Here is a 27,099-nt window from a genome sequence, read left to right as displayed (position 1 = left end):
TGGTAAAGATGCTTACTGCTGTGTCAGAAATGTTCTCATAAAGCAAATATATATTGCTTTTAATAAACCATAGAATCATAGAATCAACCAGGTTGGAAGAGACCTCCAAGATCATCCAGGCCACCTATCCCCCAGCCCTATCCAGTCAACTAGACCATGGCACTAAGTGCCTCAGACAGGCTTTTCTTGAACAGCTCCAGAGATGGTGCCTCCACCACCTCCCTGGGCAGCCCATTCCAATGCCAATCACTCTCTCTGGGAAGAACTTCCTCCTAACATCCAGCCTATACTTTCCCCGGCACAACTTGAGACTGTGTCCCCTTTTTCTATTGCTGGTTGCCTGGGAGAAGAGGCCAACCCCCACATGGCTACAACCTCCCTTCAGGTAGTTGTAGACAGCAATGAGGTCCCCCCTGAGCCTCCTCTTCTCCAGGCTAAACAACCCCAGCTCCCCCAGCCTCTCCTCATAGGGTTTGTGTTCCAGGCCCCTCACCAGCTTTGTTGCCCTTCTCTGGACACGCTCCAGCACCTCAACATCTCTCTTGAATTGAGGAACCCAGAACTGGACACAGTACTCAAGGTGTGGCCTGACCAGTGCTGATTTATTCATAGGCACCAGAGACAAATTTATATTGGGCAGCTAACCTGATGCACCTGGGCATGCAGGGGATTGTTAAAGCATGTTCACATTGCTCCAGTGCTTGATGACAGGAACTGGGAACAGTGAGGCTCTTTTCTTTTTTCTTTAGGGTGCTGCTACCTTCAGTGGGCATTGATAAGGAGTGCAGGACGTAACCCTCTATCCATTCCCAGAGTAGTGTGAGGAAGGAGCTGGAGAGCAGCTCCACAGTACTTCAGGCTGAGCCACTGTAGAAAGGTTTGCAATCTAAATCAACAAGAAAATACATGTTACACCAAGAGGTCCAGCAAAACTTATAATGACTCCTTGAATTTCACCTGGAAGAGACCAGAACAAGCTGGAATTGTGAACAGAGGAAGATGGAATTTGGTTTCAAGTAAAGAAAAAGTAAGTCCCAGTCTGTCAGGCAGTTATTTTCTTTTCTGTACAAATACACATGAAGGTGTGATGGTGAGATGCACTAAATAATCTGTTGATTTTTCCTGGTGGGATAGTAGAGTCAGTTACAAAATATAAAATCAAGGAAGAAATGTTGCCAGAATCTAAACCTGGATTTCATTAAAATGTGTTGTCATCTCTCTATAAAATACATCTGCTACAATGTTCCAGAAATTTTAGGCACACAATAGAGTAATAAAGTGCTTTTATAACTTGGGTAATACTCTGCCATAGATTCTTGATTTCCCCCCTACTGTTCGTATGAGATTACCTCAGTACAGAAATGTTTGTGCACTATAAGGAAGGAATAAATGGGTTGTGAGTGGAAATTCTAAAAATCGTGTACAAGATGTGTTTTATGGAGAGGACAATCAACATCAGAAGTTTGTCAGCCTGTAATTTCACTGCAGATAGTTAGGGCAGCAGCGCTGGCTCCTGCCTATGCTATGCTCACTTGTATCTTTGTTTTCCGGTTCTTCCTTCACTGGGACAGCTTCGCTACTGGCAACAGGTGTGGGAAAGCCAGTGCAAAGGTTACTTTCATTATTGGTGCTTTGCCCAGTTGTGGGTGATGCTGCCACTCATTAAGCTAACCTGTTTGTCCTGAGAGCATGGAGGCTGTTTAGAGGGCAGTAGTACTATGCACTGGTTAGACCTCACCTTGAGTACTGTGTTCAGTTCTGGGCCCCCCAGTTTAGGAGGGACATTGAGATGCTTGAGCATGTCCAGAGAAGGGCGACAAGGCTGGTGAGAGGCCTTGAGCACAAGCCCTACGAGGAGAGGCTGAGGGAGCTGGGATTGTTTAGCCTGGAGAAGAGGAGGCTCAGGGGAGACCTTATTGCTGTCTACAACTACCTGAGGGGTGGTTGTGGCCAGGAGGAGGTTGCTCTCTTCTCTCAGGTGGCCAGCGCCAGAACAAGAGGACACAGCCTCAGGCTGCGCCAGGGGAGATTTAGGCTGGAGGTGAGGAGAAAGTTCTTCACTGAGAGAGTCATTGGATACTGGAATGGGCTGCCTGGGGAGGTGGTGGAGTTGCCATCCCTGGGGCTGTTCAAGGCAAGATTGGACGTGGCACTTGGTGCCATGATCTAGCCTTGAGCTCTGTGGCAAAGGGTTGGACTTGATGATCTGTGAGGTCTTTTCCAACCTTGTTGATACTGTGATACTGTGAATGCCTGGTGTGGCAAAGCCAGCCTGTCCCTAGCAGCATTATCACCTGTGAGAGATGTCTTTAATATCATGCACTTTTCCTGTGCAGAGCAATCCCTTCCCTGGCTTCTTCCTGGGCAAATATGACCCATCTTTGAACACAATGCAGGCCGAGAAGGGGGTGAATATCTCTGTCAGATAGACATAGTTCTGCTTATGCTTTGGTGGGAACATTTCCACAAGTGAAAGTCAACAGGTTAGGTTGATTGTTATTCTAATATCTTCCCCCAGATATCTGTTCTTTTCCCATAAAATGTAAGATTTTCCTCCTAAAGGAACTAATTCCAAGAGATCTGACATAAGTGCATATATGCAGCTCTCTGGCTGTGCTTCTCTTCAGGATGCCGTACCTCTCTACAAATTTCCAGTTGCTACTGAAAATAGTAGGTGGATAAAACTGCATCCCACACACCCAGAACAGGTATTTCCTTCTCTGTTTTTTGCCCCAGGATGACAGATCTTAATGCAAAAAATCTCCCCATGTTTGTCTCATTTGACAGTAATTCTTTAATGTCAACTGAGCTGTCGTTAAATAACTCTTGTCTGGTCCTCCACACTTAAGAGGTGCATATGTTTTGCTTTGTTCTGGAGCCCATAGAGCCCACTAGAATGTTTACGCGAGCAGTGCATGGCCTTCATAACAAAGGCTTATGTCATGTAAGCCATTATATGTCCTGCCTTCAGGAGCATCATCATAGTGAAGCAAAACTTTGCTCTGAATAAGTGGTGCCATGTGGCAAGCCTTATCAAACACAAAATGAAGCCTCAGCACCCCAAAACAACTGATCCACATTGCAGAAATATCTCTTGTGGCTAAACGTGCAGGTCAGAAAATGCAGTTCTGTAGCTTCTTGCAGGGGGTCATTCTGGCTTGGTTTGTTTTTATTGCTTGAGTGGCCTCTTAGGAGCAAAATGTTCTGGCTGCAGTAAGTTACCTGAAACATTTCAAAATAGTGTGATATAGAACCAAATTATGTTCTTATTGCTACATTGTGTGTATTGAAATATCAATTAACTCTGTGGTTTTTAAAGAAGGGAAAAGTCCATCACTGGTAATTTACAATATGTGAAGTCTGAGTCCAGAATGAATTCTGGCAGCTTGGTTACCATAAGCTCCTCAGAGATACAGTGCTTAGTGGAAACGCTGACATAACTGCAACGATAGTGGTGGGAATTGTGCCAGTAAAACAGAATGTCCTGTAGGCAGAATGTAAGGCAGAATCCCCAGATCAAAACAGCTTTGAAAGGAAAGCTGATAAAAAATGAGTGCACACCTATTCCTTTGACCAAGAAAGGGCAATCTCTGCTGGCTATTTTCATCATCTCTGTTATACTCCGTTTTGCATGCAGAAAAAGGTTCCAGGGAGACCTAAAGGACATTTTGTTTCAAATCTGTGAAGCCTTGCTGGAAAGCAGTGGAAGCACTTTGGGGATGTAGATGAGCAACAAAAAGAGCATGAATGGAGGTGCACACTGCAGCCACAGTGCTAGTGGGAAGAAGCACTGCTTTTGCATTTCTTGCTTTTTCTTCCCTGTCAGCAGTCTTGCCAGAACTGGTCATGACAAGCTCTTCACAGACTTACTGCAAGAAAAGAGGTTAGCAAAGACTTAAATTGTTTACAATTATCTTGTGGCTCTTGCCTGGAACGGGTGAGGAAGGATTCACACAAGTAGCTGTGCTGGCACATCAGTGGGTTATAGGTATAAAGGGCATCCTCTTGCAGTGGTTCAGCTGGAGACAGAAGATGGCATCTGTCCATAACCTGGTTCTTTCAAATGACAAGCAGTATAATGTGGCATTCTATGTGACAGTGTGGCAGACTGTGATATTTCAGACTGCTGTGAGCAGTGCTCTTTTGTGATTGCGTGTGTGTGTATGCGTTCAGGAGGTCTATGAGAAAGTGTAGCATTCCAAAACATCAGTGCCTCACGGGATTGCTGGGAGGAAATTATTGCAAATAAAGAAAAGTGAAGACAACAAAAAAGCTAGTTAAAAAGAAACAGATTGGAAAGGAGAAAGAAAAAAAATGAACAAGCAAGCAAAACCCCAAACAAACCAAACAACAATGAAAAACCCCTAGATTGACATTACTTAACAGTCAGCTTTATTCTTTGTTACTCCTGTTAACAAAGCTAGGAATAATTCAGCTTCATGTCTATGAAACTTCAGGGTACAGAAAAGCAGGAGAAGTCATTTTCAGTTTGTTTTTTTTTTCAATATGAGGAATACAAAGGTTTAATAATTAGCAGGTGATACACCAATTGAATGCAGGTGTTTGGATTTTTTTAAAGACCATTATCACTTAATATTGCTTTTTAAAAAGAGATCTTATCCTATGAAACAAATACTAGAAAAAGAGACCATTATATGAAAGGAGGTGAAATTCTCAAATACAAGAGTTGCAAACATTATTTTAATAGAGGTGCAGGTAGGTTCCCTGCCTGCTAGAGATGAATGATTAGCTAAGCACAAAGGTTTGAAAATATCAAAGTGAAATATTAATGCAGAGCACAGTTATGGCTAAATTCTTACATACAATTTATGATATATGGCCTCAATCTTAAAATGCCATTAAAGTACAGACAGTCTAGCAGCTGATTAATTGTTTCAGGCTTGTGTCTGGCTTCACCCAAAAAATTAATGAGCTACTGCTCAAATGTGCTTCAGCCAGTAATGTGAATGAGATTCAGAAAGGATTTTAGCCAAGACCAAAGATGAAATGATACACTGTAGGAGTTATTAATTGGTTTCTGATCAAAAACCAGGAAGACTAGTCAGAATGAGAGATTAATGAGCGTGCATCCATCTTGGGCTGCAAATGAAGAGGAAAGATTTCTGTGTTTGTGTTAACACAGCTTGTGGTTCTTCGGACTGTGGCCAGCAGATGCAAATGATTTGGTGTACAAATGCATTACACTTTTTTTTTCATTATTTTATGTTTAGGTGAAAGTTAGAATCTTTGGTCAGTCGTGGAGAAATTCTCACTCCATTTGCACTCAGGGTTGCCTGAATTTGGATTGGATGCTTTTAAAACGTCCTACATCATTTGAGCATTTTTTCCTCAGCTGAGAATTTTTTGAGTTGTCAGTGATGAAAGGCCAGTTAGAATGGGCTGTGCACCTGCTTCTGGAGGCTCTGAAGTTTGTCTTTCTTCTGCTGTCTGCAGGCTGTGAGTTGTACAGCTCCTTTAGCTGTGCACACACACCAGATGCTGACAGCTGAACTGCAGGAGATTTTACAGTTTCTTCAGGCTGCTTGAATGAGTTCAGGCTTCGTTGCTAGAACAGCAATGTCATGCTCCCAGACATCAGGGTCAGGGTTGTGAGTGGCTTTACTGGAGACAATCTGGCAGAGATAATAGATGTTGAAGGTACTTGAAAGCAGCTGAAACCTTAAAAGGTTTGAAAAATCTCAGGTGCAAGTGTTATTGATCTTACCTGTGTATCAGTGATGAAGCAGAAGCAGGACTCTGGGGACACTGGGGATAGTGCTGAAATATGTGAAAGTTTCCTTTGTGCATGCTATTTCCTGGCGTAGGTAGGGGTAAAGCCAAGACTAGTACAAACAACAATGCAATCTTTTGCTTAAATCATAGCTTTCAAAAGGAGACTCCTTGAAAAGATGAATTCTGCTTTCCTGACTATAGCAATACATCTTTAACCCTAAATTATCTTTTTTTGTTGTCAAAGTATAAACAAGGTCTCATCAAAATATAAAAGAGGTCTCTGACTCCATGGATAGGCATGTGCAGAATGCCAGGCTCTCTGCTTGGTGGACATGCAAACCCTTTACTTGCTGGAGCACGGTAGCAGGAGAGAAGTGAGACAGGAATGTCACAGGCTGGATGTGTGTGTGCAGGGAATGAAGCCATGACAGGACCCCCAGGGCAGTTTGCTAAGTGGCAGCAAGCCGAATGCACCACCAGCACCACCATAGGGGACAAACTGGGACATTAAATTCTGGTCACTGAACAAACTGTTCAGCTCCTGCTCTGTCTTCATTCAAGCAAATAACCTATGTTCCCCCCTGAAATTATTTTGCATTTCCCCCAAGGATTCTTAAAGTATCCATGACACAAAGTGCAAAGGAAAAACTGCTGGAATTTGGTCCTGTTGAAGGTAAGGTAACAATATGAAGGATATGAGGCAAGATGCCATTTCATTGTGCTTCACCAGTGCTTGTAATTTACATCTCATCACTTTCAAGGCCTTTGCTGCTAATACATTTTTCTTCTAAGGACAGAGCTTAAAGGTGTTTTAAGAATTCTGGTTGTTGTGCAATTAATAGCATAAGACTTTGTTCTGTGTAGATAGATTTGCTTATTTTGAGCAGTAAACAGTATTTTGCATGTACAAAGGGGGGGATGGGGAATGTTTTATTGAGAGCACTTTTCCTTACAGAGGAATGAATCACATTCTTGGCAAACAAGCTCAAGTTTACAAGAATGCTCAGTTTGATCAACTTCCTTCAAAACACTAAGCTCAAAGAGGGAAAAAAGAGGGAAAGAAACTTCTATAGGCTTGGATGTGGAAGACATTACAAGATGGACATCCAAGCAGGAAGATAATAAATCTAGTGTACAAATTGTTTTGCCCGAAGCAAGTACTGAGTATAGTCTAGTATAGATTAAGGCAATACTGAAAGGGTTAAAAATAACACATAATAAAGAACCAGTGAAAAGAAAGCCCTGTCAAACTGGCAGACCCAGCAGGTGTTGTCAGATATGGGTTTATTTGCTAATGAAATAATGTGAATATTCCAGAAGAATTACTGCCCTTCCCTTCAGAATGGAAGATTGTGTCAGGATACCAGATATTAGTACACTGTAATTTAAGCGTGAGGAAACTGCCTGTATTCAGGACATAGTTTCATGTGACGGAGTTGTGGGGATCCTTCTTTGACAGCAGTGCAGAATGAACCAAGCCATTCCCTGGTTGGTCTTCTCCATCTGTCCAGTAAACCCCAACAAAGAAGGGATGACAATGAAAATTACCCCTTTTGGTTATATTCTAGTGGATTCTTTTTAGATAGATCATTTCCCCATGGTGGTTCACCAAACAGCCATCCTTGGAACTCTGCAACATGCCCAAGCAACAGTGGAGAGGATGACAAGGGGAAGGAGACATGGCAGAGGGAGAATAATGAAGCTGGACAGGCATCCCTGCCACTAGTGTGTCACCTCGGCCATGGTCTTTGGCACAGCTTCAGTCTTGAGGCTTGTTTGGTCCTGCCACTCGCTTCTGCTTGAAGACAGTAAAATTGCATCTTCAGTGCACACTTGTTGGCTGAAAACAATCCAAGTGAAACCCCAAAACATTACTTAGTGTGGAAAGCCCCTTTTCCTATCGGTTTTCAGGTTCTAGGCCACCCTGTGGTCATAGAAAGATGACTGTGAGGAGTAGTGGAAGACAAGGAAGGAAGTACTTCTTCCCAAAATTACATGTTCTCACTTGGTAGTGTTTGGTTTTCCACCCTACTTCACAACAGTGCTCTGCCACTCTTCACCTATGGTGTAGCACTAGGGTTACAGAGGGCAATAGGGCACAGCACCTCAGGATACTTAAGAGAACCACAAGTATGTCACATCCTGCAGCCAGCATAGGACTGCTGTGCTTCAATCCAGAGTGTCCCAGAAAATACATGTTCACTTTGTGGGATGCAGAAGGAAATAATGGTGGAGGAATGAGAAGGCAGAGGACCAGGAGGGCTGGGTCTGGCTGCAAAGGATGAGTGCAACTTGAAGCAGGACCGAAGATACTGCAGTAGTGTTGGTGCCTAATACCCTGGGCATTGCACAATTGCTGTTGTATCTTCAGAATCATCGTTTCATTGTGTTGTTGCCTCCTGTCATGCTCTGCAGTGCTCCTGTGGCAAATGCAGTTCTTCCTCTCTCCGCAATCAGATGTGTTTCTTTTATGTAGTAAATCCCACACTTCTGGGACACTGTGAATTTACTGTGTATTCACCAAGCGTCTGCATTCCACCCATAGAATAAGATCAGTGCTTCCTGGTCTGGTTTCCTGCACACAGATTGTACAATAGGTCAGTACAGGTCTTGGGGATGTGTCCAGGTTTTCCACATGTGTAGCCTTCCTAACCAAGCTACAGTACTGACAATGCTCAAAAATCTGTGCCAGCAATTTTTCTGGGTGGAAAAAGAAAACACCCAGCAAATCTAGAAGGCTCAAGTAAGAGCCTCCAACACATGAAACACTGGACCAAGCTCCAAAGGAGAAATGTGTGGAATGTTTGCACTGGAGTTTTTAAGACTAGACAAAAATCTGGTGTAGTGAAGAAGGACAGTCTAAATGAGATCCTTCCCAGCCTTACATTCCTGTAATTCCGTGTAAGGAAGGACTGGTTTGACTCTCCTCAGTATGAAGAATGGCAAGCACAGCGTGTTTTCTGCTCTGCTTTGCTCTCTAGCCTCTTCCTGGTACTACCACAGAACCCAGCAAGGCTGGACATTGAGGAAAGGGAGACTTGTATGCAGTGAGCGAGAGAAATTGTGCTTGTAATGGTGTTCTCTCATAGTAATGTAGAGCAAGATGGAAGTGTGATGAAGGCTTTTTCCAGGATTAAAATAAGCAGAACAAGAGCCAGTTGTTGTTTTGGGGAAAAGGAAAGCGATTGCTGTCAAAACGTTTCACCGACTTGGCAAAAATGCCAATCTGGCCCTGCCTGCAGCATACATGGACTTCAAAGGGCTTATCTTGAATAAGGATTAGAAGGAGCCAGATCACTACTTCCTACACGTATTCGGCTGAGGTTAAATGATATGCAAGGCTGTACCCCAAGGGTGTGTTTTCCTTCGGATGCCAGCCAAGCTGCTGACACCTCTGCCTGCAGGTTTGCGAGATCAGTTTTGCTTTAGCTGCATACACCCAGAGGGAGCTCAGTTCTGAGCCATCGTGAGGAAGAGTGGGGTCGCAGTCTCACAGGCGGTCGCTTCGGGAGCGCTGCTCCACAGGGGGAATGCTCTGAAACAAACGGCCAGGCCCCGCTCCAGCGGTGAGCCGGCCCTCAGGAGGGGCGTGTGGTTCTCAAACAGGATGCAGGTTGAATAACCCTCCATTCCTGAAGAGGGTGGTCCGCAAAGGTCAGGGCTGCCTTCAATGGTGTGGCGATGCGAGAGGAAACTGTCTCAGAGGGTGCTTTCATAATGCTCAGACTGTGAGTAAATTCAGCCTGTTGTACTCTGGGTTCCCAAGTGTTAGTCATCAAAATGGCGAATACAAGAATAAGGTTTGGACAAGTGCAATTCTGCAGCTGAACTTTCAGTGCAGGACAAATAGGGGTCCTCGTCCCCCCAGGGCACTTGGATTTCAGCCAAAGGGCTTTGCATCCCGGGTAGGAGTTCTCTCTGCTGTGTGGGAGAAACATATGGATGTAGGCAATACAAATCTGATAAGGCCCAGCTCAAAAGACTGCAGAACACCTGAGGCTGGAAGAGACCTTGTGAGGTGATCTAGTGCAAACCCCTGCTCAAGCAGGGTCAGCTAGGGCAGGTTGCCCAGGACCGTGTCCACTCAGACTTCGTGTATCTTCTCAGATGGAGACTCCACAGCCTCTCTGGACAATTTGTTTAAGCTCTGGACAGACAGGCTAATACCAGAGACCTGATGTCAATATAAATCATTCTGTCATAGAATCACAGAATTATAGAATGGTTTAGGTTGGAAGGGACCTCGAAGATCATCTAGTTCCAGCACCCTGCCATAGGCAGGGACACCTCCCACTAGAACAGGTCACTCAAGGCCTGTCCCTTTTCACCTTCATGGCAAATTATCAAATTAAAGTCCACCCTTAATGAATGTGCTTGATACTCAGTGACTCCGGTTCTGGTGAGGATGAGTATGATGATGATCCATTCCTTACCCAGCTGCATAATTATGAAAAAAGGGGCAGTTAGGTGCTACATGGGTTTAACACAGTGTGGCCCCAAAGAAATGCTCCCAGTTCAGGACAGGCGTGGCCATTACCCACTTAATGCTGTGCTAATTTAGTGGAAGGGCCTCTGAACCTGCTACAATAAATCCAGGAAAACTGTGGAGATTTTTCGTCCTTTAAGATACAGAGTTTTCTGGGAATGTTTGTCCCTTAAGTTCCAGAAGGTGAGGGAACAGACAAGGTTATGCTTTCTGTTCCCATGCTTCTGAGCCAGCATTTTGCCCTGACTGTCACTGTTACCAGGGCATCTTCTGTGTCCTGGCAAGGAGATCTTATCTGAAATCTTAATTGAGGCACATTTAGCCTATCCAAGACAGTTTTATATTGCTCAAGCTAAAGTCACTGAAATGTTTTAATTAGCGAGCAAACACAGTCTGTCGCTTTCCTCTGCGTGACGCACAGAAATCTGTCTGCTTCCTCCCAGAGCACAGTACAGCATGTCTGCGGCACAGGCTACTACAGTTACTATGGGGTAAGTATTTATGTGGCACTATAAAGGTGAACCAAGTGCTTTGCAAATACAAACCTGCTAATTCCCAAAGAATTCAAACACGGTCAAGAAAAAACATGAGACAGTTGTCTTAAGGGAAAAATTGGATCCCGCAGAGATCATGAATTACCAAGAGAGGAGGTCTGAAGGGCAGATCTGGAGAGAAGTTGTGGGATGAGTGACTGGATGTCACTCAGGAACCCTGGGGTCTCTTTACTGATTTGCCATTTTGCTCACAGATGACCTTTGGGAGTCAAAGAATCTGTGCAGATGTTCTCTCTCCAATTCATGCAGCTACTAAAATAAAGGCAGCCTACAGAACAGAGGATGGGAGGACACAAATGGTATTGTGCCGGGAGACCACTGGGAGGCACACGGGAAGCAAGAGGCAACAGTGGAAAATGAGAAAAGAAGACAAAACCTATAGATAGTTGAGGAGGCAGGGGGCCAATGACAGGAACTAAGAAACAAGACAGCATCCTTCAAGTGTGGGAAAGGAGAATTAGACTAACAACCTTTGGTTGCGTTAAAAGGACTACAGAAGAACCTGAAGAGTAGCTGTAGGCAAATTAGTAGTAGCAGAGTAGAGTAGCTGAAGCAAGTAATCACCAGAGCATATAGAGGAATTGTAGTCATGGTGACAGAAGAGCAAGGACCACTTCAAGAAGAAGATTCTGAGACACTAAGAACTTCAGATTGAGCCTCTAGCAAGAGATCAATTACATGAAAGATGAAAGAAGAAAAATCTTCCCTAAACCCAGAAAAAAACAGAGGAAATACTGAAGTAGACTTAGAGAGAACTGATAATTTTATATTGAAAAAAAAAACAGTTTGAGGCAGAATGAATATGCAACAGCAGCAAGAGCTTCAGAAGGAGAAATAAAAAAACCCATAGGGATATGAAATTGGAAAGTCATGGGCAGAACAGAAAATCATTCTGTACTAGAAAGTTGCAGGCAGGAATTATTGAGTGCATTGGGGAGGAGGGTGCAGCGATCAGCAGTGCCAAGGGTCACCAAACAACTCCTGTGCCTGCCCTTTCGCTACATACACACACCAAAGGGTTGGCATTGCATAGTGTTAGAGCATCTGGAATTATATGCAAGTATATAAGAAATGGAAAATACATGGAAGAGCAATAAGATTGATTTTGTTAGGCTAAAGGGAGCAAAAAGGAGTGTGGAGAGTAACTGTAAATAAATTGCAGTACCTGAAGCAAGAAATGGACACACCACAGAGAAGATTTGTAGTCATGGCGATAGAAAAGCAAAGGCCACTTGTGTTTTGCATGCTTTGCGATAATTTGTTATGACTTTGGTGACTGTTCACCTTGATTTATGATATAATAATAGTGCTATTCATGTGTTTATCACATGCCAAGACTAGTAGAAGACTTTATTCAAGTTACAGACTCAGAATGGTGTTTGTCATTGTAATCAAATTCTGTATTGTAATTATTTTCCAATCACCTGCAGATTATCCAACCTGCTGTTTTAGTGATTGGCAATGAATACCTGTGGCATTCAGGGCCTTTTTAATCACAGAGTTGAGATTTTATGAGCTCTAGCAGAGAATGCAAAGGTAACATACACGAAAGACTGAAAGAAAAGAGCTAAAAACCTGAAAGTATGTTTAAGACTGCTGTGGAGATTTTTAGATAAGCAAGTGTGTTCCTGATGTGAACAGAAAGCAGTGTGGCTGTTGTGGAAAAAAAGTTCAGAATAGATGTAGGTTGAAAGACTGTGGAAGGCCAGTAGACATGCAGTGATAATTGTAGTCATCAAACAGGAACGTGCGGTGGTGGAGCATTTTTAGAGTGGAAAGTCTTTCAGTTTGGATGCTATTTCATGTTACATTATTCCAGGATGATACTCTAGCAGAGCATTATGTAAGGTTGGGAATTTTTCAGTCTCCTATGCAAAGGTCTCAGAATTTTCCTCAACTGCATTTTAGTGGATGGAATGCTGAACGTGATTTCTATAAAACTGTATCTTTAAAACAGTTGCATGGCACACATGGATTATATGTCCCAACGCACAATTTTCTGTTTCTATTGCAAAGGCCAGGTGATAATTGTCCCCATTTTTCCATCCTGCTTCTGATTATACCAACAAATCTATAGGACTCAGGCCAAGGTGATTTATTCATACAAGTCACTCTCCTCATAGACAATTGTAAATACTGTGTCTCAGTTTTCTGGTGTCTTTGTTTGCTGATAAAGTTATGTAAGCAAGAGCAAAGCACACAAGATCTCAGCTCCCAGAATACACAGAGGTGTGACTGTAGTTTTTCCTCTACTCAGTGTCCTCTCTCCCTCAAGAAAATATGTAAGGTTTGTTGACTAGAGCTTCTTATGCTGCTTTGAGATGCCTTGCCAAGTTGTATGTTATCCCACTTCCTTCCTGCAGGCAATCCAAACAGGAGAGACTTCCCCTGGAGCCCTGCCCCTCACAGCTGCACTACACAACTACTCAGCTCTCAGGTTCTCTCTTAGAGCACCAGAAATGTGGTGTCTGAGTGCTGGGCTACAAAGGAGGTCTCAGAACATGCCACTTCCGTGGGCAAACCCACAGAACCTCACTATGCTCTGAGATCAAGAGGTGCTGTGAGGCAGCAGCTGCTGGCTCACACTGTAGGGCTGCTCGGTGCTGTCTTGCAGCTGTGGCAGGTATGCCAACACAAGGCCATCTCAGCTGGCACAGTCACCATGAAAAGCCAATTGATTTAGGAAAATGCAGCAATAGGCTTACAGCACTACTGGAAAATTACTGTGTGTCAGAGAGGCTAGGAAGAGAGGATCTGAATTTCTGCAGACTAAGGAACAACCTAAGTCTTACAGGTTTCCCTTACGGCTTTGTGTCTGAATAATAGCCTGAAACTGAGGAACTGGACGTCCCCTCTAACTCTTTACATTTTGCATGCTTTTAAACTTTCTTTTACTGACAATAGGATGTAATTGCTGATCGTGATTCAGGAGACAAGAATTCTGGTCCTAGCTCTGCCATGGAATTGCGAACATTCATGCAGACTAGCCGTGTTTCTCCAACTTTTCTGTCCATTTTATCTGTAGAGATGTAACCTGTGCTCTGAAGAGATGATCCCTTATTATGTTTTTTTTTAAAGAGTAATTGCAGTCTTCCAGTGCAACATCACATATAGCAAGATTAATTGATATCTGCCCCAGACTCCTCTGTAATGTCCTCATTTAGTAGCTGTTCCACATATGCCTGGAGTTACATGGTCATCTGTTTCTTTCATGGTCACTCTGTCACCTACTTCCCACATTGTTTGATGCAAAATCAGACTCTTTAAAAGCAGAGGTAAAATTATCTTTTTTTTAAAAAAAGGTATCTAGATCACATTTCCACTGTGGTCTTTCTCAGTGTTTCTAGAATGTATGAATGCCCATAGTTCATTCTATTACTGTTTGACTTTAGTATTTTAGATTGGCTCATCCTTTTCCCCTTGAACATCACTGATGTCAGTCTGTGATCTATCTAGTTCTCTTCCTCTGCACTACGTGTCTTTTTCTTATCTGTGGTTGTACTTCCTTGTCCATCTGTACTATTGTCTTTGAATACACATTAATAGTGCTTCTGCACACATGCCAGTGCCCATTTTCTATCCTATCCCTTCCTTTATTCTGTTCCACATCCAGTTTTCTCTCAGAATTCAATCCACTGAAATTCATGACTGAGAGTTTGTTGCTGTTGTTGTTGTTTTGGGCTGATTCAGTCATAATAACAGGCTTACAGAGAAAGATCCAAGCCTTTTTGAAAGATCACAGTATCACAGTATCACAGTATCACAGTATCACAGTATCACCAAGGTTGGAAGAGACCTCACAGATCATCAAGTCCAACCCTTTACCACAGTGCCCAAGGCTAGACCATGGCACCAAGTGCCACATCCAACCTTGCCTTGAACTGCCCCAGGGACGACGACTCCACCACCTCCCCAGGCAGCCCATTCCAGTGCCCAATGACTCTCTCAGTGAAGAACTTTCTCCTCACCTCGAGCCGAAATTTCCCCTGCCGCAGCCTGAGGCCGTGTCCTCTCGTTCTGGAGCTGGCCACCTGAGAGAAGAGAGCAACCTCCTCCTGGCCACAACCACCCTTCAGGTAGTTGTAGATAGCAATAAGGTCACCCCTGAGCCTCCTCTTCTCCAGGCTAAACAACCCCAGCTCCCTAAGCCTCTCCTCGTAGGGCTGTGCTCGAGGCCTCTCACCAGCCTCGTCGCCCTTCTCTGGACACGCTCAAGCATCTCAGTGTCCTTCCTAAACTGGGGGGCCCAGAACTGAACACAGTACTCAAGGTGTGGTCTGACCAGTGCAGAGTACAGGGGCAGAATGACCTCCCTGCTCCTGCTGACCACACCATTCCTGATGCAGGCCAGGATGCCACTGGCTCTCTTGGCCACCTGGGCACACTGCTGGCTCATGTTCAGGTGGGTATCAATCAGTACCCCCAGATCCCTCTCTGTCTGGCTGCTCTCCAGCCACTCCGACCCCAGCCTGTATCTCTGCATGGGGTTGTTGTGGCCAAAGTGCAGCACCCTGCACTTTGAGCTATTGAACCCCATCCCATTGGCCTCTGCCCATCTGTCCAGGTGGTCAAGGTCCCGCTGCAGAGCCCTTCTGCCCTCCAGCTCAGTCACATCTGCCCCCAGCTTAGTGTCATCCAAAACTCTTCACTGCAGTCACTATTATTTTAATAATCTTCCAACTATACTTCCCTGCTTTTACAGACTCTGGCAGATCCAACAATATCTCAGAAGAGGAATGGTTTCCTCTGAGTCCCACAAACCCCCCAAAATAGGTTAAAATTATGTCTAATCTGACACTTTCTTGTCCTTTTCCTTGTACCACTTTGGAAAAGGCAGCCTGTTAAAAGTGCTAAATTCTGACTCAATTCTAACCTTTAGCTGGGAGAGAACCATGTGTACATTTGTGAGCTGAGATGGTTATGGTATCCTTGGAGCTTTACTTTCCAGGGATACTGCACTGATGACCCTTACTGTTTAAATCCTTTGAAATTCTTCTCTAACCATACCTTCTTTTCCTTCCTTACGACAAGAAGTACCTTTGTATGTTTTTAAGATGTGGATACCTTGAGGCTTTCTGAAATGGTCTTGATTTTGCTCTGAGGAGGATTAATTGATTCGGTCTGGTGGTTTGTAACCAAAGGGAGTGGGTTCCTAATTACTCCTGAAGTGTGCATATCCTGCTGTATCAGCATTTGTCTCCTACTTGACAATTGTCTATCAAGTTTCTCTGGTGAGGTGCCTAGTAGGTATGTTTCTAGTGGTGCTTCTGGGGAATGTGACATTTAGCTTTAGTCACCAGGCATTAATTGCAATCAGGTAACTAACTGAAAATATTAATTTCCAAGACAGTTTTGTTCATTGCTATCTGGGGCTTCATTTCAGTAGACTGTGGTCTCTGACACATGGGTCATTTTTGTCTCTTCTTCCAAGGTCTTATCTAAAAAAAAATCTCAGATTTCCCCTACATACAAACTACTCAAGAGACAAAGCATGTGTCATTTTATACTGACATAATAACTTCTTTCCATATTCTTGTTGAAAGGAGACCTTATTATTTAATGCTTTGCAGACCTCAGATTTTCCATAACCTAAATATATCACAGGAAATATAAGATTTTGTCTCCTTCACTCAAAGTTGGCTACAAAAAACAACAGAACAGTGGTCTAAGGTTAACAGTTGAAATGTAGTAACAACATCCTGTCCTTGATAAACTCCCTTCAAAATATGTATCATTTGTTGTAGAAGTGACTTTAGCAGCCATCAGTTTTTAAATGGAAAGATCAGTCTAATGTAAAGTGCAAACTTGATAGATGTTTTAGAATAGCTAGTTTTATCGTGGGGAGAGATACACAGAACTTTAATACCAGGCCTTCTAAATAAGTACAGTAAATTACTAAAGAAATGAATGTAACTTTCTTTTAAAATAAAGCTAAATTATCAGGATGAGCTTTGAGGTATCAAATATTTAACATAACGATAGCTCACAGAAGGAGTTGTTCATCCAAAGATTTCCCAGTCTTTCCAAGACGTGGGAGTCATTCCTCTTTCCTTACAGAGAGGTAAGCTGAGGTAGAGAAGTGAAATGGTTTGCTGACTGTCCTGAAGTGGGACAGAGAGTGGAGAAAAGCTGCTCCATGCTATCTTTGGCTCAACAGACCTGGTTACCATCCCTTCTCCAAAATTAACCAGAAATCTTGTAGCAGTTGGTTGCATACGGACTCCACAGGTTTTTCCAAGAGAAGATATTTATTTGCACAACTTATTTTTCTTATATACACTTCCAGTTCTATTCATATGGCAGTCTACAGATAGCCTTTACTACCCATGCATGCTAATTACATTGGTTAATTACATCAGACCTATACCCACATTCCTTCTCTTCGCACTTCCATTTATCTTATCTATCATCTACACCTAGATGGCACAGCATTATTTCAATGCTGAGCTGAAATATGTCATTCCCAAAAAATCTTTTAGTGGAGTATCACCCCTCTGAATCCCCAAAAAGTTTCTTAGAGTTGCAAAATGTCCTTGCCTTGGTGTGTGTGTGTCTGTACACAGGGCAGGGGGAAGTTTGTAGTCTCCACAGGCTGCACACATGGCTTATTCCTGCCTCTGTGCGGGCTCAGGTGCTGTTTTCCCATCCTGAACTCTTCTAGGAGTTTCCTAGTCCCAAACCCTCACTTCCATATCAGTAGCTCCAAGAATTCTGTTGTATTTTCTTCTCCAGGTTACTGAAGGAATACTCATATGTTCCCTCGGGGTAGGTGTTCCTTACAACTCCCTCAATTTTTTTCCTCCCTACACAGGCATTTTGGGAAGCTACTCTTGTCCTCAGCAGTTTCAGAGTGCTTCATCTTCTGCACCAAGCCAAGGGCTTTGAACGTGCATGTGTTCCTCACACACCTTTTCTTTCTGTTTGGAAGGTGAATCCTTCAGGGAGTCTGAGGCAGGAAGGGCAGAGTTCTGGTAGGAGTATTGTTATGCTGGGAGATGCTAACAGCTGTTGTGCCAGGCCTTTGATGAAAAGCTAATTACAGGCCAGATTGATAGTTGTTAGATGCCCTCGCCAGATGCCAGGTCTTCAAGCACCCTGCATTACCCCTTCTCATTTTTTCCAGGACCAGAAGAGCATTGCCTACAGATGCCTAAAAAATTTTGCTAAAATTTTGGAACCTGTTTGCTGTGGTGTTCAAAAGCCATCTGCTTTGCATCTGAACAAAGTGATGCCATCAGGCTGATTGCAGGGACTTGAAAATTTGGCCAATTAATTTCCAAATGGAGACCATAACTGGCTTGTGCTGGTGAAATTCCACACAAAGTCCCAACATTCCTGCAGTCCTCTCGGGCGCTGCCTGGGCTCCAGCTGCAGTCAATGATTGATACAAAGTGTGGAGTTGAGGGCAGAGTACATAGAAACATGGGTCCTTGTGAAATTCAGAGTTTTGAGCCTTCTGTGTGAGGGCTGTAAAGACAGTCTGACCTTACCAGTTAACATCAGTCTGGTTCATGTCTCCTCTGCAAAGCTGAGACATTTTTCCAGATTTGTCCTATTTCACTTACTTTGTGCTGCAATTGAATGTATTTCTGAAGTACCAGCTTTTATGTGCCTACATTTTTGCCACTGCAAAAGAATGCTGTGATGGACCTCATAGACATAATTCTGACAAAAGCAGCATATCTAAACCATAGTTAAAATTTGGTTAGAGGTTCTTTTTTCACCCACTCAATTATTAAAGCATTGACCCTAGCTTTGGCATCCACAAATGTAATCTTGCATCATGGTTACACAGACACTTTATATTCACAAATAGGCTGGGGTGTCTATAATGTGCTGGAGGACTTGGAACTCCTGTTTCTAAGTGGTTTTGCGTTTGTGATTTGGGAAAAGGATTTTCCATAGCATTCTGCAAAGAAAATCAATATATTAAAGCAAGAAAGAACATTTCACTACTGTTTACCTAAGTCTATTTTTCCTTGCACATCATTCATTTTGTGTCAGTGGCTTGTTCTAAACATGTCCTAGTGAAGGATGTCACTGTCAGCAAATTCTTTGTCTGTACACACATATGCTTACATGCTCCTAATCATTTCACGTGTGTGTGTTCTTTTTTTAAACAGGCTAGCAGAGAACTGGACATTGCTGATGATATTCTACTTTAGCTTCCACTTTCAAGTTTTCTAAATGGATTCATGCTTTAATTTCTCCCAGGTACTGTGCAAAGAATAAGTTCATCTATCCATATTACAGTTATTTGGTTGCTAGGATTATTTTTAGCAGCACGATTTGGCAGTTGATTCCAAATACAATAGTTTAGGACAAGTCAAACTGTGAAACAAGAATATGGGGAGGTGACAAGGCAGCTCGCAGCACCAGATGCAAGGGGACAGATCTACACAGAGCTCCCACTTCCCTTAATGTCTCAGGTGGGTGTAAGAAAGAATGTGAAATGGTGCAGCCGTGGTCCCTCCCACCATACCCACACAGTGGGGCAGACAGCTGCTCAGGAGAGCCAAGAGGTTTGTGCTGTGATCACCATAGATCCAGTAGAGTTACTGAAGCAGAGGCATGAATACAAACACATTGATCCTTACTCTAAGGTAGATTTACTCTCATGCTTTAGTCTGTGAGCAGATTTGCTCATATAGACAAATCATGTTCTTCTTCTTATGTAGCATCTCTCCTTAGAATCATAGAATCAACCGGGTTGGAAGAGACCTCCAAGATCATCCAGTCCAACCTAGCACCCAGCCCTAGCCAGTCAAGTAGACCCTGGCACTGAGTGCCTCATCCAGTCTTTTCTTGAACACCTCCAGGGACGGTACCTCCACCACCTCCCTGGGCAGCCCATTCCAATGGCAAATCACTCTCTCTGTGAAGAACTTCCTCCTAACATCCAGCCTATACTTCCCCTGGCACAACTTGAGACTGGGTCCCCTTGTTCTATTGCTGGTTGTCTGGAAGAAGAGACCAAATCCCACCTGGCTGCAACCGCCCCTCACGAGGTACCTTACTGCGAAGAGCATAGTTGGAAGAAAAGACTGATGCACAGTAATCTTCAAAGACTTACAGAGATCAAAGAATATTTTAAAAGAGTTGTATCATGCTGCAACCCAGTTGGGTCTCATTTTCATAGTATTTGTGACAAATGTGGTTTCTAATAGTTTGGGTTTCTAATAGGTAAAAGCAGAAATAGTCTCAGTCTGTGGTGAACCAGCCAACTATGGGTACTTTCTAGAGAGCAGAATCAAGCCAATTCTCCTGTACCTGCTCCTCTTCTAGTGGGAATTTAAGCCCAGCAACTCTGCAAATGCATGAAATTCAGAGAGTGCAGCTGGCTGGAACCAGGAGGTGGACTAGTGCAACCAAGTTTCATTCCTGGATGGACCTGGAATGCAAAAGGAAAACAAACCATTCTGAAGGAGAAAAATAAATTAAAGTATCTGTTTTACCTAGATTTAAGAATGTGGATGACAACCAAATCTTACGAAATATTGTATTAGCACAGAGTAAGCAATTTTTATCTCAATGCTGTTCCTTTAAACTAGTTTGAACTTTATTGGGAAAAGGTCTCAAGCCATTGAGCAATCTCTAGTTTGGGCAATCACGTTGCTATGCTTCATCGGGTAAGCACAGCAGTAATTCAGAAAATGAAGCTATGCTGCAGCTGTCATACCATTTAAAATTTACTTCAGTTTTGCAGGTATTTGAAGATTTCAAAATGAACCACATTACCCTGCAATATTCTGCCAATGTTGGAATCCACTCCGAAGGAATCTAACGGGTTTCTTTAGCTTTCCAGAGTCAGAGGTTTCCTCCTGCCCACAATATATTCCAGTCAATGACACTATTGAAATTCCAACAGTAATTTATATACGGTAACTGGCTGCCCTCAGATGAGACACTAAATAATTTCTGTATACCAGGCTGCATTTTTCTCATGAAATGTAGCACTCTACTGGCAGCCATTTCTCCTCCCAATCCAGCACCATTTATAAGCACTATTGACGGTTTGCGTGGAAAGCAGCTAAAAAAAAAAGAAGAAAGAAAAGTACACTGAGAGAAATAGCCTTAGACAGTGCTGTCCATGAGTACAATTACTTATAGTCACTGTGGCTTGGAAAAGGCTGTAAATATAGCTAAATATAGGAAAGGGAGTTATGCAGTGACTGTTCTTTATACGTGCTCTCAGTCCTGTTGAAGACGCTGGGACAAGTCACGCGATGAAAGCTAACCATGTGTTTTCAGTGTTTGCAGGACTGACGTTTCCCCTGCCAAACTCTGTGCCTCTACCATCAGCACCTCTTGGCCTTGCAACGAGATTTCAAGAATTTTGAAGTATTATTTTAGGACTGCAGGCATCTTTTCCATGTTAATAACCTAAAGACATGTGCCTATATATAGGAAAGCTTACTTTCTTCGTGTTCTTGTTCTGTATTTACTTTCCTTGGTTATGGTTAGTGTGCATATTGGATATGCTGAAAATCAGAGCCAGCCTCTCACAGGCAAATACTGTTGTATTTGGGTGTCTGGAGATTATTTCTCATTGATAAGAGTTTTTATTGATGTCCACAGAGATCAGAATATTCCTGCTTTCATGAAAAACAGGCTCAGATCCAGGCAGCTCCATCTCTAACGAGGTCAAACTTAAGCTTTGCATGGAAAAATCCTTTGCCGCTCAAGTCTGCATTTTTGAACCAGACAGGAATTCCCTGGCTGCCTTCCTCCAGCCTCATAGCCCCCTCCTCGACACGACAAAATACATAAAAAGTAAGTGACAGCCCTCAAAAAAAGCCCAAAACCCAACCAACTGGAAGCCGAAAGAAAAGCCCAAACAGGCATTGACAACCTTGCCACTTTTAGATGTGTTTTTTAGTTCAGCGTGGAAAGAATAGTAATAGTGATAAACTACCACAAAACTCACACGTGAAATTGTTTGGGGCATCTGGCAAGCGGGCGGGCTCCTCCAAACCGCTCACCTCAGCCTTTTTCACCTCAACCAACGAGAGCAAGGCCATTTCCCTCACCACCTCTATCCCCACAGCACAACGTGTTGTGTGTGGGTTTCTGAGGGAAAAGTGGCACATTGCTGCTTGTAATCCTGAAGAAAGCACCCCGAGAGGCCTGTGGGACACAGGGGGGGGCGCCCCCTCTAACTGAAACTTCGCGGGAGCGACCACCCCTGCGCCCCCCAGTCCCCTCGGCGTGCGACAACCCTCAGCGGCCCTTCCCGCCCTGCAAGCCCCTCCCCCCACTGGTATGCGCTGGGAGGGGCGGGAGGGGAATGACGCGGGCGCCGCGGGTCACGTGACGCGAATGGAATGCCAACAATGTAGCGAATGTCCCTACTGCGCCCCGCACTCGGCGCCCGGGACGGACGAGGGGGAAGATGGAGATCGGTCCTCGCCGTCGGGGACGCCGCCGTCGTTGTTGAGCCATTTCTTGACGGCTTCTTCCCTCAACCTCGATAAGCGAGTGGAGGCGCTGGGCGCCCCCCGAGGAGGTGAGCGAAGGCGGGTGTGTGCGTGTGTGTATGTGTAGTGAGGCGCGGCGTCGCGGTTTTCCCCTCGTATCCGAGTGAGAGCGCTTTGCCCCAGCCTCTTAACTGTTGTACTCCGGCTCTGAGGGGAAAAGTCGTGTCGATGAGGAGCGGAGAGGGGTGCGAAAGCGAGTCCGTCCTTGAAGAGGGAGCGAACGTCCCGTGTGTGTGTGTCCCTGTCCCTCCCGGGGACAGCCTCGGCACCTTGCCCGCACCCTCCGACATTTTCCGGACACTCGTGTGACAGCCCAGCCCTGGCGAAGCGGGGCGGAGACGCGGAGTTGGAGGGGGGTCCTGGCCGCCTGAGGCCTCTGCCCCGGGACTGGGCAGCCTGGCCACCCCCCACTTGTGGAGACGTGTTCCGCGGGGTGCCCCTGCAGGCCGGAGTCTATTTTGGGAGCTTTCAGCCTGCGAAAGGAGTGAGTTTCGGGCCAGTGGAGAAGGGGTTGGGACACCCACGTTCTTCGGGAATACTTTTGGTCATCGCGGGGGTTGGAGGCCACGAACCTGGGCCGTACCCCACCAGGGAGGCGTTTTTGGAGGTGAGGGCCACAGGGAGCCGAGATAGGGCATCCAGAGCTCGGGAGGTCGCCTCTGGCTGCGGCGGAGACCCTCCTGTGCCCAGTCAGTTGAAGGTCACTGCCAAAATTCAGCACTTCGCCACTCTCTCCTGCCTCGTGAGTGGTGTGTGTGTGTTGAAATGCCCCATCCCCGGCAACGACACTCGCGCAGATGACGCAGAGAAGTGTCCAGACGCAGCGGTCAAGTACTGCTGATGTGCTGTGGATGGGAAAGGTGAGCTGTTGCTGTTTCTCACAGCGCTGGATTGGACAGTGAGACACAGGAGTTACTTTTTTGGATAAGGTAGAAAGGCGAGGAGAAATTTGGAGAAAATCCTCACTTCTTTTCGCTTAGTCTCTGTGCCCGCTTGTAAGAGGGAGCACAATTTGTATAATACTGAAACGCCTGAAACACTCCCTCCAACAATCCTTCATGTCCGGTACAAAGTGGACAATTCCTGCTTCCATGAATTTGTGATTCATTAAAAGCAAAGCAAATTGAGAGCAGTTTCTTAAAAGTTTACTCCCGCAGTAATCAGTTCAGCTCATTACAGTGCCTGCACAGTTAGAGAGCAAGCTGTTTCTGTAGCTTGAGGTTTGAGACTTAGCTTTTGAAACACAGCTGAGCTTTAGTTTCTTGCATGTGTCCCGTTTCCACAAAGACTAGGACGTGCAGCCTGTTGATGAATGAAGCAGCAGGAAAGTGAGTAGCTAGTGCTGCTGGGACAATAAACATCAGCATATAATTTGGTGATAATTTGATATGTAATGTTTGCCTGGTCTAGTTGGCTGATCTAGTTGGAAGTGTCCCTGCCTACTGCAGGGGGAGCTGGACAAGATGACCTTTGACGGTCCCTCTAACCAGGTGCAGTCTGTGAACCTGTGAATATCAGTGTGGTTGGTTGGTTACTGCTAGAGCATCTGTGTGTATTTCTCAAATGAAGAAGAAAGATAAGTTGTTGAAATAATGCTCTAACTTGGTGCAATTGAAGTAATGCTGCTCTTATTTGAAATACTTTATCTTCAGAAGAATGGACAAGCTTCTTATTAGTGCAAACATACAATATCATTGAATAAAACCTTCAGATCGTTTACTCAGAATGGCTTGCAGTGCAAAAAAATAGTTGTGAAAAATCTTTTCTCATGATGGCATGAAGGCTATTGATACATTCAAGCTGTAGCCAAGGTGCAGATTAGAAGGATTTGGAAGTTACCCAAATCCAGTTGTACAATCACAAATGCTTAGACAAAATTAGACACACTACCTATCTTTTAAAGCATATAATGCTTTTATTTTTTGCTTAAAATTAATATCATAGGAGGATTTTAAAGAGCAGGCAGTTTGTCTTTCTTTATAAATGGTCTGTAATAGTGAATGTTCTGATTTCTTGGCATATATATTTAGTTAACAAATCCTTCTGTAAATTATGAAACAAGTTTGCACTTAGCTCCAGTACTTACCATTGTTGCTGTTCTCATTCACACTGTCTAAACCATCAACGTTTCTTTCTGGTTTAGCAGTATTGTAAATGTAAGCTGAGGAAGTTGCCAGCTGGCTTGACCTAGCGTTATTAGACTCAAGCTTAGGCTAAAGGTCACAAAAGTTCTTTATGTGAAGCATGTGTGTGAGTAGGAAAGCAGTCTTTGGCTGCAAAAAATTTGGGGGACGTTGCAAGTTTTTCCAGCATATCCCAGGTCCGAGTGTTGGCACAGGGACTGAAAAGGAAGAACAATTCCGATTCCTAAACCCAGCCATATGGTGTCTGCTGCTGTCAGGAAAAGAAAAACAGTTAAAGACCAATTAATCCTCTGTATCTTTAAAGCACCAGCTAGTTATGATGTAATCCTAGAATGTCTGCAATACTACTGTGTAGTATTTTTTAACATGACTATGTATTATCTTCTGCTATATTCTAAGTAGAAAAAAAGGTCTGTTCTTGATAACCCTCGCCTGCTTTTGTCTTCATCGAAAGCAATGAAAACTTGATCTGTTATTGACTCATAGTTGATTTGTTATGTGTGGAAATACCAAAATCTAGATGAACAGCCTTAGCATTTCCCTTAAAACAAGGGACAAACCTTACCAGTGTGCACAGGGGCACTTATGTCACTCTTGGTTGCAGGCTGTCCTTAAAGAGTACCAAGTGGAGGCGTTCAAGACCTCAAATCCATTGTATGTGTCTTTTTAGTTAACTGAGCATTTAAATATTAGCAAAAGAGGTTGATCTATGGATTAATCTCAAGTGATTAATCTATGCCTTTGCATTTCAAAGTGGTGAGCCATCATAAAACAATCTGGGATCTGGCGTAACTCTGGTTTAGTTCATGGTTGTAGAGGAAAGCTTGAAGAGGGCTCTCTACTAATGAGGAAGAGTTGATTTGCTTCAGAGTTGAATGTGTCCATATCCTCTTAGTTGTTTGGCAATCAGAATGGTAAATGTATAGGAATGGTTGTTTTGTTGGAAAATACTATAGATGTCACAGGAAGAGTTGTCACAATGAACTGAGTTTTAGTATGAAGACATGAAGATAAAGAAAGTAGGTTCTGGAGAAACTCTTTCCAATGATAGATGTGCTATGATGAGAAAAAAAAATAATCCAGGAACATACATTGTGTTACCATCTTCTCTATTTGCAAATTGAAAACAACTGAACGAAATTCTAACCTTGACAACAAAGCAGCTTGAGCACCATCCTGGAGTCACTTTGCAAGTGCTAATACAATAGCTCAGCTCTGCTGCCTAGTTGTTCTCTGCAGCAGAGATGTGTAGAACTGTCTCAGAGTTTTTCTATGTTGAGATGCTAAATCAGCTGCTTCTGTCTTTTCTGCTGCAACTGAGTAGCTCCATCTACCCCTTTTCCCCCTTTCTTCTTTATGAGGCACAGCTGATGATAGATGTGCTCCCTCTGGCCTCTTCTTTTTTTCCCCTCCTCTTTCCAGTTTTGGAGAGAACTCTTACCTTCAGGCTTTGCTAAGATATTACTGTTTAAAGGCAAAATATATCGTCTTTCTGTTATTAATTTTGTTATAGAAATACTAGAAGTTGCTATGGTTAGAGTCATCAATATTTCCATTATCAATCTTTTTCATAAACTTCAGAAACTGAGCTCAGCTAGTGTAAAACAAACAAAATCTTAAGCAGAGGAAAAACATTTCATGAGCATACTCATCCCTAATTATGAAATAGGATAAGTTTGTCCAGGATTTGGTTATGCAATTGAGTGGGAGACTTGCAACAATTAGGTGCTGCAAAATTATTAAACATAGCTTTAAAAGGGGTTACTTTCATTTATTTTGATAATTAAACTTAAACATGAATTATTTACTGTTAATGTTGAGAAAGTACTTCATAATCCTATTCTTGAAAAGAAAGTGAACATTCTTAAAGGGAATCCAGCTGTGACAGCTTAATAGGTTAAACTGATTCACTTTCATTCGATTGAATGTCATGCTGTCCTTTCAGAGGCGTTTACAATATCAACTTAATTGCATGTACTTTCTATTTTCTTTTGTTTCAGAGTCAGTCTGCAAAATGATGATTCCAAGGATTTTCATTTTCTGTAGAAAGCATGAAGATCGTGAGCTGAAATAAAACATTGGCAGAAATTTCTTAAGAATTTTGCCTTTTCTTTTTCTCTTCAAAGGATTATGTTTACAAGAAATTGATACCATCAAGTGACACTTTGAAATGAAGTAACTTAAAAAAAATAAGAATAAAGCTTTATTTATGCTCAGAAAAAACTGGATTAACAATGAGGCCAAAGACTTTCCCTGCTACGACATATTCTGGAAACAGCAGACAAAGGTTACAAGAGATTCGAGAAGGTTTAAAGCAACCATCCAAATCTTCAGGTCAGGGACTACCTATTGGACCAGGCAGTGAAACTTCTCTGGACCCTAAGATTGTAATAGGGAAGGATGCTGCAAGGCAGCAGCAGATGAGACAGACACCTAAGTTTGGACCATATCAGAAAGCTCTACGAGAAATTAGATATTCTTTGCTGCCCTTTGCTAATGAGTCAAGCACTACAGCAGCTGCTGAAGTAAATAGGCAGATGCTCCAGGAACTGGTGAATGTGGGTTGCGATCAGGTACGTATGAGTTTGGAGGGGGGATTGTCACTGGCTTCAAAACAAGTTTATACTCAGGACTGAAAAAAGGATTCTGATGGAAGTTATCAAGCTTGACAGTTGACAAAATGCACCAATTCTCCTGGCAGTCAT

The 27,099-nt window shown here is 43.5% G+C and overlaps 1 protein-coding gene and 1 long non-coding RNA gene across 2 annotated transcripts in view; both read left to right on the top strand.

Moving 5' to 3' along the window:
- The first annotated feature begins 981 nt into the window (after nt 1-981).
- On the top strand, nt 982-21,452 carry LOC135190436 (uncharacterized). The gene is made up of 3 exons (XR_010308513.1): nt 982-1,027; nt 18,897-18,987; nt 21,352-21,452. It is a non-coding gene; the product is annotated as an uncharacterized LOC135190436 (long non-coding RNA).
- Nucleotides 21,453-22,005: 553 nt separating this feature from the next.
- The window catches only part of LATS2 (large tumor suppressor kinase 2), a 51,119-nt gene continuing 46,025 nt past the window's right edge, over nt 22,006-27,099 (top strand). Inside the window, exons 1-2 of the mRNA XM_064171714.1 lie at nt 22,006-22,279; nt 26,395-26,967. Of these exons, the coding sequence (XP_064027784.1) occupies nt 26,629-26,967 (339 nt within the window). The 5' untranslated portion in view covers nt 22,006-22,279; nt 26,395-26,628. The remainder of the gene's footprint in view (nt 22,280-26,394; nt 26,968-27,099) is intronic.

This window comes from Pogoniulus pusillus, chromosome 3 (assembly GCF_015220805.1).
Source record: "Pogoniulus pusillus isolate bPogPus1 chromosome 3, bPogPus1.pri, whole genome shotgun sequence".
Taxonomy (NCBI): domain Eukaryota; kingdom Metazoa; phylum Chordata; class Aves; order Piciformes; family Lybiidae; genus Pogoniulus; species Pogoniulus pusillus.
This window is presented reverse-complemented; position numbering and strand designations above follow the sequence as displayed.